The 13088-nt window shown below is 37.7% G+C and overlaps 2 protein-coding genes across 5 annotated transcripts in view; both read right to left on the reverse strand.

Annotated features, from left to right (window-relative positions):
- Positions 1-6069, reverse strand: part of meta6 (Ci-META6) — a 6526-nt gene extending 457 nt beyond the window's left edge. Inside the window, 3 exon segments of one of the 2 annotated variants that reach the window (NM_001032445.1) lie at positions 5395-5454; positions 5517-5588; positions 5673-5903. In NM_001032445.1, the coding sequence (NP_001027617.1) occupies positions 5539-5588; positions 5673-5898 (276 nt within the window). In that variant the 5' untranslated portion in view covers positions 5899-5903 and the 3' untranslated portion in view covers positions 5395-5454; positions 5517-5538. 2 annotated transcript variants of the gene reach the window in all.
- A 2302-nt stretch (positions 6070-8371) lies between these two features.
- Positions 8372-12571, reverse strand: LOC101243428 (anosmin-1). 3 transcript variants are annotated; one of them, XM_026834416.1, is made up of 14 exons: positions 12398-12571; positions 12256-12325; positions 12034-12173; positions 11723-11909; positions 11403-11552; positions 11234-11329; positions 10834-10963; positions 10358-10486; positions 10026-10250; positions 9711-9827; positions 9286-9383; positions 8965-9165; positions 8699-8887; positions 8372-8587 (listed from the first exon to the last, which is right to left on the reverse strand). In XM_026834416.1, exons 1-14 carry the CDS (start codon positions 12517-12519, stop codon positions 8465-8467), a joined length of 1977 nt encoding a protein of 658 aa, XP_026690217.1. In that variant the 5' UTR covers positions 12520-12571; the 3' UTR covers positions 8372-8464. The 3 variants fall into 3 exon arrangements, with proteins under 3 accessions (XP_026690217.1, XP_026690219.1, XP_026690222.1); XM_026834418.1 differs by having other exon boundaries at positions 11234-11326; positions 12398-12570; XM_026834421.1 differs by having other exon boundaries at positions 8699-8883; positions 8967-9165; positions 12398-12569.
- Positions 12572-13088: the final 517 nt, after the last annotated feature.

Here is a 13088-nt window from a genome sequence, read left to right on the forward strand (position 1 = left end):
ATCTACCTGCAACCACCCGATGTGTATGCAGCACCGTGTGTCTTCAAGGTTATATATACTACGCATGACGTGGCCATACTTCATGATATTATCACACACACCCAACTCCAATGTGATTTATTCAAGTTTGTTTTGCAAGGAGTTTGCGTTTACTTAAAGGTGATCGCTATACTGGCTACGTCGGGAAATATGTACATCGTGTGTGTAACGGGTTTCCGGTACAATAGAAAAGCCAGTTTATATTTGCAAGGAACGCAGTGTACGTAATATTCCTTATTATAGAAACTTCGTTTTTTTCAATTGCTTGTCAAGTCAAGCGGTCCGACAATGCCACACCTAGCTTATTCACATACTCCCGCTTAGTACAACGTATATACTTACCGATAGTATGTAACTACAGTACACATCATATTACATGTATTATACATGATTAATCTGCGTGAGATCTGTAAGGGAAACCTGGTATACTTTGCCAAGTCGATTGGTTAATTGATAGACAAAACGGTTTTTCATTTCATGTTGAATAGACGAGGAGGTGGCGGAGTGTACCGTAAAAGTAAACAGATTGCTTTTTCTTAAAAGTTTCCTCAGCTTAACACGAAATGAAGTATCCGGTCTATCAGATGCTTCTAAAGTCTCTCGATAGGTCTATACACAAAGCGCCAGCAAGATACTGTAGTGAATATTTTCGCTAAATTCCTTCTCTCCTATTGATGTTACGCGCCGCTCCTAATCAACATTCCTACTTTTCTCCCATTTGTCCTAATAATCCTCGTTACTCAGTTTGTATGTGTTTATTTGCCGTTTGTACTGCAGTTACGTTAGAGTACGCGTTTAAGTTGACTTTAACTAAAAACAAACTACTTCGGTCATCACGGTTTGATGTGGATTTGATTCTCCAAAAGCAGCGAAGCAGTTGAAGCAATATAGTTGACGGTGTTCAACGATTTCTTAGCCAAGTGGTTATTACAAGCGGAAGTTCAACCTGTCGAACCTCCTGGTAAGTTAAGTACCTTGTTTGTATATGTCAGTGCAGACGTTTACGAGCATATAGAAGATTGTACGACGTACTATTATTATGCTGCTGCAAATAAATTGAAACGTGTGTTCGTTAAACCAGTTAATGTAATATTTGCACGACACAGTTAACCAACTAGAAAGCAGAGGCCCGATAACAATGTATGCGTTTTACTTCACAATCCCCATTCGTTCAGTAAGGAAAAGTGAATTTAAAGATGTCAGCGGGGAGGATTATAGAAAAGAGTTGGTTCGCAATGCTTTTATGAATGGTTTGTCATCTCATAGCGTCCGCCAAATAACGGTTGCTCGAAATTAATGAACTCACATACTTATAACTAGAGCAAGCTTTCGGTGTAGCTCGTTCGCTGTTACATCGATAACTCAGTTTGCACTAAATTACGCTTAAACTCACATATGTCAACGCACCAAGTTCGTATGGCGTGTTCATCAGTGAAACTCCGTTCTGTTTGTTTCTGTTTGGTTGACTTGGTCGTGAAAGTTGTTCAGTACCAAGATACGAAACTAAACATACTACACAAACTTTGTTGTGGTGTTATTTTAGGTTTGTACTTTTAAAGCAAGCATCAAAGAGTTATTTTTGAACCCGAAGGCAGTTGATCGTCAGACTTGGTCATCGGAGTTGGTTTGATTTGTGCTGTCGGTATGATTGAGGAAGCCTCATTCTTTTCGAACCTATCGTCAGATGTCAAGCCAATAGCAACGAAATCTCGACGATATAGTCCGGAAGATAAATTGTTTATTAAAGAAAACACCGACAAGCTCCTCGAAGGGAAGATAATTCAAGCAAGCTCCTCGTCTTGGCGAGCACAGGTGGTATCGCCGTACGAAACGTTTGTGTATATTGAATAACGTATATACATTAACAAACTTGCAAAGTGTTAAATATTTTTAAAATTTGATTTGAGAAGCGCATACCGCCAGATTCCAATTCGTAAATGAACGGAAACCGCATTTGAAGCAAACGGTCGGCTTTATGATTTTTTACCAATTCCGTTTGATGTGAAAAACGATGTTGCGGTATTACAACGAAAGATCAATTTCCAATTTTGCAAAGAAGATGTATTAAAAGACACATTTCCATATTAAGAGAACGTAACTCTTGGTGGCAGAACTAAAAGTGAACATGCCCTGCGTAAAATAAATTTTCCTTGAACGATTCGAAATCTGTGGTTACTGTTTGGAACGTACATATCCTTGGTTACCTTGTTGGGAATAATTTTGTAAAGCTGGACCCAGAACGTATGCGACCTCTGAAAGAGTTTGCACCACCGGCAGATCTTTGAAGCTTTCGGCGCGTTTTAAGGATGTTTGCGTAATATATTCAAAGTGGATATACCGTTTTGCCGATAAAATTCGCAAGGTAACCGGCATTGGTGAACTCACTTCCTTAGTGGTAGGGTGTGATGCCTCGGACATCGCGGTGTCAGCAACATTAATTCAAGGAAGCCGGCCCGTTGCGTTTATGTCACGTACTTTGCAAGGAAGCGAAGTGCATTATTCTGCCATTGAAAAAGAAGCCACGGCCGTTATTGAGGCCATAGGAAAGTAGTCGCATCTGTTGGTTCGATAAACATTCGCGCTAATTACAGAACAACGATTAGTAGCATTTATGCTTGACATCAGTCGACGCAGCACAAAATAAAAAACAAGAAAGTGCAACAATGGCGTATGGCTGGCTTCCCTTTTGTTTATGGAATTAAATAACGTCCTGGTCAACAAAACATGGTGCCCGATTCGTTAACGAGATATCATAGCGGCCATTTTTGATACTTTCTACTAGTGCTATTCACCTAAAATTGGGACACTGTACTAATTAGACCCCAGCAGTAACGATTTATAAAAACGTTAAAATTCGAAACAAAAATAATTATGAATATTAATATTCGTCATAAAAAAACATATTTATAAAATTCTATATTTAGTCAACTTTGAATATGTTATAGCGCTGCGTAATACCTAAAAATAAACTTTATTTCCTTCAAAAACGTGCGGGGGGCGGCTGTTAAATATAAAAAAAGTATGATCATAATTTGAATGATATAAATATTAATATTTCGATCTTTTTGGCCAAAGTATAACTTACGCATACATCTATCTATGTACTGTAGCATGTTATTCTCATCGAAAAAAAGGATTTCACAAAAGCATAAAAAAATAAAGTGATACTTTTCCCCAGAACTTTTTTCGGTCGGTACGTATTTATTAAAACTCGTATTGCATTTGTTCCAATCTACTACATATGCGCAGTAGCGACTCCGCGCATGCACAACCAGCGACCAGTACAGATATATATATATCGGAACGAATATATCACGACACTGGACTCTATATTCAATATTGGGCTCGTAGTGATCATACAGACCCTTTTTCATAAAAAAACAGTTGTTCTTGTTGTTTGTATTTTCGCATTAATCTTAATATTTAATTCTCTTATTTTTTTTCGTTAGTTATAAATGTGTCTCTTCTCACTATTTGTGCTCTTTTGTGTTTTCCTTATCACTATTTGACCTAGTATTCTGCTTTTCTTATCACTGTTCACGCACGACTTGTTTCTCGCTCTTATTTTAACGTTTCCAAGTTTCAACTAAAATATTTAAATGCATATTTCTAGGTTGTATTATTTACCTCGATGAGAATGCGTTACGATTATTCCCATATAAGAGTCTTGCTCGTAATTTTTCGAAATTCCTTATAAAAAAAAGAGGCCCAATCCGAGGACTTTAATGTATCGATGATCAAGATACCAGTGGTTCCAGCGTGAGAACATTATTCACACAAAGCTGCATTGCAGTACTTCTAGGTGGGATATAGCAGGGTTGGGGGAGATGGGACACTTTTAGCACATAATATCCAAATATCTCAATCGTGTTTTAAACAATTAACCACGGTCTATGCGAGTCGTGAGCATGTGGTTTTATAATTCTTTGAATGATCCTTGTTTACTACCAAATAGAGCGAGAAAATAAAATGTATCGTTGATAATTTAGACAACCAGGACTACTGGGTTGGAGCAATTCTTATTAGGTGTTCTTTTCAAGAACACGAACGTCTTAGTTACAGGCAGCGTGGCGAGGTAAACTATTAGTCACGAGCCGGAGATTAAAACCGAATAAATATGAACAAACCTCTAAAACTGTCCCAAACTTTTTAACCAGCAGAACCGTGTTCAAACCTGCCAGTGTGTCGTTGGAACCATATAAAACAATTATAGTGTGGAGGAAAACAGGACCATTAAGCCCATATTGCCCAATATTTCCAAACTCAAAACACTTCAAAGAAATATATTAAAACACACGAGGAGGTATTTATCGTTTCGCACACGAGGTGTAATTTTAATAATTCGAAAATACACAGGATTAAGTTGGTAAATAGCACAATATAATGTTGATACTTCGTATAAGTCATTTTCAACACAGACCTAACCCTGGCCGAGTTGTCCTTATAATCGAGGCTAGATATTCCAAAAGGACAATTGGAATTAGACCCTACGAGACTCAGAGAAGCGTCCCGTCTACTTCGTAAGGACACTTGCACGAAAATCGCAGCAGAACAACTCCCGAACGACACCTATAGCGAAAAAAAAAACAATCCTATATGGGGCCACCAACGCGCACAACAACATTTGTAGTAAAAAATGACCTTTAGGCTACTAACGTTACCAGAAATAATTCAGACCCGGGTAATTTTTTGTCTCGCATAATGTTTAAGGTGGCTGTACACAGGATTCGTTTCGTTCCGGTTCCGTCCGTATGCGCATGCGCACGTAAAATTCAGTCTTTGCACATCACCAGTCTTCGGCCGTTTGTTTACATGCGCGACCAAGCGTAAAATTGTGCGATGACGGATTCTGTGCGCAGCGCCCTTTAACGGATGGTTTGCGTTCCGTTTACGTATACGTAATCTGTCGGACCGTTTTCGGATGCGATTTACGCACGTTAACGCAATACACATTCTGTGTACAGTCACCTTTATAGTCTTATTTTTTGTGCGCAAGCGTATAGTAGCAATCGCTGTATTACAGTTGGTTAGCGCGCCTGCCTCTTACCAAGAGGTAATGATTAATTGCTCCAACCAGGTGGTCACTAATAGGTTGTCTAAATAATCAGACACACATAAAAAAAATTGAATTACTAACAAAGTATCATACTAAGTAACTCGTAAGCTGGCACCAGGTGTGTGAAACAGAACACGTCCGTTTTTAACGACCATCGTTTTTCCGCCACGCGGGAGGATAAAGTAAAAAGTAAAAGTCACCGCCTTCCTAAGGCCGTTTTAAACTCAACGCTTTGTGAAATTCTGTCTAAGCTGTTTGCGAGTTTTTTCTGTTGACAGTTTTTGAAAGCAAATGAAACATTTTTGTTTTGTTTTTGTATTTATTTATTTTCCGGAATTTATACGCAGTTTGTAATTCTTCTGTAAATAAAGGACAAAATGTTAAGTTTGTTACAATATTAATATTGTCCTGAAAAACGCACCCGCGACCAAGCATAAGAACGCTTACTCTTCTTTCAAAAGATTGAGGAGAAGTTCAGCATCCATTTCGTCATCTGTAATGTATTATAACAGTGTCATTTAAATATTATGCATAGCTGGCGACAAAGTAAGGTTAAAACATTATAACAGTCGCTTACTCATAGCATTTTCCATTTTTCGTTGCTGGTTCCATTTTGTCCATGGAGACCAACTGCCACCACCAGTTGAAGATTCAAGAGCTTGTCCAGCTATTAATTCTCCTCCTGTTTGGGCAACTCCACTACCAATTCTAGCTGCAATTCGTCGTCTCCTGCGAGCAAGCCCGGAGGTTGTTAGGACGCAGGCGAGCAAAACAGCAATCACGAATGTTACTTTGTAGTTCATCTTTGGTTGTTCAGAATGATCTGCGATTTATCACTTGCCAACGAGTTTTTATAGCAAAATTTCTTTTTCTTTTTTAGCTATCTGACGCAATGGTTTTTGTATAAACTTTTTTCATTTTCTGAGATACATGATTATTTCTCAGTAAATGACAGATCGATGTGTTGCACATAAGTTTATCTTAACGCTTTCTATATGTTGGTTGGGTGATCACTGGTTAGACTTAACCATCTCTTTGTTCTATCATATGTGGTTTTATTCGCTAATGGATATGTATTTCCATGGTAGTTATATTTTATATATGTATGACTACATTGAATGCATTGAATAAACATCTACCTGTACCACCAGATATGTATATTTTGCGAGGGTTTTGGGTTTACTTAAAGCCAGGCCTTAGTTGTGCGTATATAGAAGTTTCCAAAACAGTAGCAAAGCCAGTTTATATAAGCATGAAACGCTGTGTACGTTAATTTCTGTGACCATCGTTCTGGGGACAGATTGTGATGTGATTCGTTACATTAACTCCCTTATAATTTTTGTCATTCCAAGTAACCCCACAATGTCACACCTAGCCTATTTAAATACATCTACTTAGTATAAGGGGTATGTGTACCGATAGTGTAACTACAGTACACCTCATATTACATGTAAAGTATACGCGATTAAAACCTGCGTGTAATCTGTAAGGGACAAATCTTTTCTCATTTCATGTTGACGATAAGAGACGGCGAGTACCATAAAAGTAAACCGATTGCTTTTTCCTAAAAGTCTCCTCAACTTAACACGAAACGTACATGATTGAAGTATCCGGACTATCAGATCCTTTTAACTCTCTCGTTATAGGTCTATACACAAAGCGCCAGCGAGACATCTGTTCAAATTGGCAAGTTGTTTTAATTAAGTTTTCACCAACTGTGTTTCTAAAGTAACAATCACATTAGAACAACACAGCATTGACCGTATATGAAGCCGAGAAAAACCAACATAATACTGGACTACGCTATTCATTATCAAAATAAATATAATTTTGTTCATTTTATGTTAGTTTTTATAACATAAAACTGTAATAATGTTTAATTTTGGTATATTGCGTTTGATGTATTTACTAATACAATAGACACCTGAACATATGTTTAGGTATCTATGCTAATACCAATGCGCTTGACTTAAACAACAGCGAGCTTTGTGTGCTGTGTCATGCTGATTAGATTGGTTTATTGGTGGCGCCCTTCGTCATAAGGTGTCGCCAGATATGCATGATTTTTCAATTGCGGCGTTGTCGTATACTATATTCATTTCGATTGATATATTTTGTGCTGGTGAACCATGGTGATTTTAGAATACAAAAATCATAGCGGCAACTCTCAACACCTTCTACGCGTGCTTCTAACATAAAACTTTGGCACTGTACTAACTAGAGTACTAAACCCTAGCAGTACCAATTTTAAAATATTTTTTTTATAATTCAAAAAAATATTAATTATGAATATTCATGTTCGTCATAAAAGCGTGTTTATGGATTTTTACCGATCCAGCTTTGAATATGTTATAGCGCTACGTAACATCTAAACATTTTCTACAGATCTACCGAGAGAGTTTAGAAGCATCTGATAGACCGGATAATTCAAATCACGTTTCGTGTTAAGTTGAGACGAAAACTTTTAAGAAAAAGCAATCGGTTTACTCTCATGGTACTCTTCACCCCTCCTCGTATATTCAACATGAAATGAGAAAAGTTTTGTTAGGTTCTCCTTACGAATCACAAGCAGGTTAAAAGACAGGATTAAACAAGAAACAAATAAAGCTTTCATTGGCAACTCTTCCCAACCAATGCTGCTTGTGAAGGCAAGGTTATCCTCAAGGCATTCGATATTTGTTTTGACAAACCATACGGCCGACAATCCTAATAAGTGTCCAACCAACCAGCAAATGGCGTTAAAACATATCAGTTATACAACAATGGCTGAACCAAGAGGTTTGAAGAGATAGTTGTAAGCGAACTTGTAAGGGTGTTTCGCTTTCCATGCTTTTACTAAATGACCTTAGATACCAGTTGACATTTTAAATGTATGGTGTATCTACCGTTTATCACATGCGGCCCTGTTTTGGTTTGTCAATGATAATCAAACTCGGTTAAAATAGAACGCATTATCCCTGATTGATCTCAATTTTTCTTTTGATATTCCAAAGATAAAATTCATACATAATCGAGAATACGGCATAGGCGATCTTTAGGCCCGAATGATTATTAAGGCCACTTGAAAAACCCGACTGGGGATCGTGATATCACCCGAAAATTGTGATCATGTATTTTGATTTTAGAAAAATTGGGCAATATGTGCCTATAACTGTCCCATCTTCCCCGACTGCTGTACCATACTATGATTTAATTTCAATCAAAATTATTTAGAATTTTGGATGGCAGGTTTGAGAATTAAGATGTACGGTAAATGGCAAACAACAACAAAAGAAAAACAACTTTGGACGAAAAAGTCTATATATATAATATATATTATATAAGCGTCATGCAGTATGCTATATCGTGTTTATACAATTATCAGTCTCCTCATATCCTGGTCGTGAATTTGGTAACAGATGCTGAACAAGCAAACTTCCCCGATACCTGGAATAGCTCCACTGTGTAAGTCACATTTCGTACTAATGGTGAAATATTCAGAGTTGACGTCACCTAAATATAATCTATTATCCTTTACAGACCAAAATTTGTATTAGAGTTGCTTGCAAAATAATCTTCTTTTGTAAAAAGCTTCCTAATCATTTATGCGGATTGAGAACCTACATTAAACTCCACCAATTGCCATTTCTTTGCTGCAGATTTATCACTGGAATAAGTGACAAAGTATCCATCAACTAAAAGGTTCATGAAACCGTCTGTATTTCCCTCCCAAGTTAGTTTCCCGGTTGTTTTATCGACTTCGTTCACAGAGTTCGTTTCGACCACCGTTACAGGAATCCGTAAAACCTCTAATGTGAAGAAAAATGCCCAGGTTAATAAAAAAACTGACACCAAGAGTATATTGGGAAGCTAAACGAAAGCTTGTACAGACCGAAGTTTTCCATCTTTGGAAATGTGCAAGAACCTGGCAAGTTTGTTACCAACCATTCTTGTTGCAGAACGCATGGCGGAGTATCAATGATTATTTTCACCGGAGTAGACCATTGGTGTCGGAGCGAACCATACATGGCTTGAACCGAGACAAAGTAACGACAAGCAAGGCCAAGGTCCACCAATAGAAAAGCGGTTTTCTGAAAGTGCGCCATAATTTTTCACTTGGAATTGGATTTTCTGACGAATGTCAAACACTTATAAAGGATATAGAATTTACAGCTATGCATCATTTCCAGAAAAAAATGAAATAAGCTTACGCTGACGAGTTCTTGGTTAAAAGGCGAAACTGGGTATTCCCCTAAACAAAAATCAACGGTCCACTCGACCATAAACTTTACTGTCGCCATTGCAGCTTCTATAAAAGTTAAAAAATTGGTGTTATTATTTTTTTTACATGGCAGGGCAACGGGAATCGACAGACGAAAGCCCTATTTTATACGATTCCTGCCCGCCTATAAATTACTACAAAGTTGAGGGTGATTGTTTTTTTAGATAAGCTGACAAGAACACACCGTTGGTGATTATTGGAATGAAACAAAGCCCGTATAATGTTTTGTTCAAAGATACACCAACAGCGATGCTGGCGTTTACGAGCTAATCCACTATCCTTTGGTTTCGACAAAAACGTCCAAACCATTAAAACAGACACTGGGCAAACCTATATGTTTCTACTTCACCATACCTGAGTAAGTGAACTGCCATGTCAGGTTGGTTTGAACGGTGTTGTTTTTTATGGTGAATGGGGGGTGGATTAAGACGTTTCGCGGGTTTTGAGTCGGAGCTTGGTGGGGATACGTAGCTGAAAAGATTTATCATTAAAGCGGTTTTTATGTCGAGCGTTAAGTGTACTGCTGTTGGATGAAGCATAATAATATCTGTATGTTGCCTAATACTGTTGAAAATCGTAAAGTGTGAGCCCTACAACCTAGTTTGTGACACATGGCGACTGCGGCTTTGGATTTACGATGCTTTTATTATTTACCGGGAAAATTCTTACCAGAGGTATAAGTTCGTCTGCTGTACAAGGTATAGTTCTTCCAGCCACTTGCGGTAACAATAGAAATGTTATAGTGGTTGTAAAACCGAAGGTTTCGAACCCAAGTAAGCCACCATGTATCACCTCCAGAATAAATTCGGTGTGTTGCTCGCACAAATTTGTGTCGTGTTTTGTGTCGGATTGGGTGACCAGAGGTACTGGTCTCAGAGAAACGAATATGAAATCCTAAAAAAATACATAGATAACATATAGGTAGTTTTACACGGAAAAGAAGCATTATGCGCACAGTAGTATAAGGCACTTTCAGTCAAGTCTTTATCAAAACATTATACCTTTTATGGGCAAATCATTGGGTACGTCTTTTTCCAATTTCCACCGTAATTGCAGATTGAGTTTCATTCCACGAACAATACGAATGCTCACTTGTTCAATGTTTCTTGCTGGCGGAGGAATTCTTGGCTCTAAAAACAATTCACAAATTTACCGTTCATGTTTTGTACAAATCAGGTAAAACGTCCCCTTCAGACTAATTGTTTGTGTGGGAAATGCACTTATCAACAATTGCTTTAACACAATGGCCACCAACAGATTGTTTACAATGTCCGCCACAGAGAAAACAAAATCATCCACAATGCACACGTATGTTGTAACTCGTAAGCGGGCACGGGGCGTAAAACATATAAGACACCCGAGTTAAATTGAATGTCATTGTTTCGCAACGAGGGTGTATGTATCAGTTACATTCAATAAACTTCGAATGCTTGTTCAACTTTACTATTTGGCAAAATTAATGCTCATATCGACCCACTTGCAGAAAGACGGAAGGGTTGCTGGGCGACGGTGAAACCTTTTGTTCCATTTAGGTTGACTGCAGCGATTCGAAATCGATACCAATATCCTCTGCGCAAGTGGTGCAGTTTCATCGTAGTGTCTGACGTCTGGAAAAGAAAATGTAGCTGGGTGATAATTTTTTATAAAGAAAAGCTTCCGCTAACACCTGCCGGTCTATTATATATATTGAGCGTATTCAGTACACCATGTAGCCTACGACGAAAAAATATATACATGCTTGGCGGGCATGAGAATTGTATAGCGTTCAGCACACTTAACTGTTGCTAATGTAAAGTCTCGAAGTAAAGTCGTCAAAGTTAAAACAATTTAAGTCAATAACCTAAGATAACATAACGAGAAATCGTTGCTACTCTTACTTGCGCTACGATGTTCCAGTTTCTCCATCTTTTTGGAATCCCTTTCGATAAGTAATATTGCTCTTCCACCACAAACATGACTGATTTGGCAGCCTGCTACGACACTCGCATTAAAAATATATCATACGACTCTTTATTAAAAGTATATTGCTTAAAAAAAACAATTTACTGTCGTTGATATTCCGGGTCTCCACCGAAGCATTGCAAGACCATATCTATTTTCTAATATTCTTATATCCGAAGTTGCTACCGGTGGTGGAAGCCAGGCTTTGCGATTCAATGGATGTCGGCATATATTCTGGCACACGCTCCTACAACACTGGATAAATACAACGAGCTGTAAATACGGAAGCATGTATAACACAGCTGGGTTAGTTATTCTTATAATATAGTCACATGGAAGTATAGCAAAAGATTGTTGAGATGATGCCAACGTCTATATTGCCCAAACAAGTTTAAGTAATTTATAAAGCAGTTTGACACACCAACCTTTAAATTTGTTTTGCATTGGAAATCGCTCTGACATTCATTACTACAAGACATCTGTGCCGAAGTGTTTCTTAGATATTCAACAAGACCATATCCCACATTTTCTTGGTAATCTGTGTACGATATAGTTGAGGCAGCAGGACAATATCCCATCTTATGTTCACTCATTTCTTTTAAGAAAACACAGCTGCGAGTAAAGTGGCTAAAATAAACCTCAAGTTTGTATTGATTTATATGAGATATATGTAACTCTGTTTTGACAAACGTAAGAATATAACGATTTGTTTTAGTATACCATATGATTCACTGACCTCATCATACACTCCAATGAGTCGTGACAAAACATCATACACTGGTTCATACTGGTGAAGCTTCTCAAGCACGGGTTTATGCATTGAAAGCATTTTAATGTTCCAAGAGTAAGGCAGTCTTTGTACTTCGACAAACGGATCTAAAATTGAAACAAATTCTAAGTCTTAAAAATTGCATCTGTTCATACATATCTGTTTGGTGTTAATAACGAGTAAACCAACCTCTGAACTGTCCCAAATATTTTGATCCGCAGAACTTTGTTCAAACTCGTCATCATGTCTTTCCAAACATCTATCAATACAAGTAAAAGAATACAAACAATTTCAGATATCGTAACATTAAGAGTCAAATACTGAAATTTACCTGGCTGAACACCGGGTTCCAATGAGAGCCTGATGCTCTGTTGTTTTCAAAGCGTGAACAGTTCCATAAAGAACTAGTATATTTGATAAATGTGCTAAAACTACACTTGACAATATTAACATACTTTGCGCTAAATGTGCTTAAAACTGAAACAGCACTGCGAAAAGGGTCTATATAAAGTGACTGCTGTATCGATTTTCTGGCGGTTCTACATTGTCGTTGCACAGTTAAGTGAAAGCGATATATAGACCAAAGTCAATTTAGCAAACTATAGGATCGATTTGCATGCGCAATTCGTTTAGGTCAGAGTAATCAACTTACCCAGCTTTGCCTGTGAAAGAACAAGAAAATAACAAGAGAGAAAAGTTGTAAAAAATGAGCACATAACACAGAATAAAACACCCACATCATTTCACTAATATGAATGAAAGAGTGTGACATTACTTTAGCCGGAAAACGAGAGTCGTTATAACAAGAGTGTTTTGTTTCAAACACCTCGTGCCGGCTTGCGAGTTACCATGTATGTTACTTTGTGGATGATTATTACTTTGTGAAAGGGATTTTTTTCTTTGTTTTATGTATGCTGATAATTTGGACAACTAATTAGAGCAAATGCCATTAACTGTTTTGCTCAAGGACACATACGCCTATAATGTTGGCAGCGACGAGCTATTTACTCTTGTTTACAGGC

The sequence above is a fragment of the Ciona intestinalis genome, chromosome 1 (genome assembly GCF_000224145.3).
Source record: "Ciona intestinalis chromosome 1, KH, whole genome shotgun sequence".
Taxonomy (NCBI): domain Eukaryota; kingdom Metazoa; phylum Chordata; class Ascidiacea; order Phlebobranchia; family Cionidae; genus Ciona; species Ciona intestinalis.

What these genes read in the sequence shown, in the direction of transcription:
- LOC101243428 (XM_026834416.1), bottom strand. Translation starts at nt 12,519, where the DNA reads ATGTTAATATTGTCAAGTGTAGTTTTAGCACATTTATCAAATATACTA. An exon ending in ATGGCAGTTCACTTACTCAG is followed by an intron (nt 9,384 to 9,710) that starts GTATGGTGAAGT and finishes TAACTTTTATAG; the next exon opens with AAGCTGCAATGGCGACAGTA. An exon ending in TTAACCAAGAACTCGTCAGC is followed by an intron (nt 9,166 to 9,285) that starts GTAAGCTTATTT and finishes GCGCACTTTCAG; the next exon opens with AAAACCGCTTTTCTATTGGT.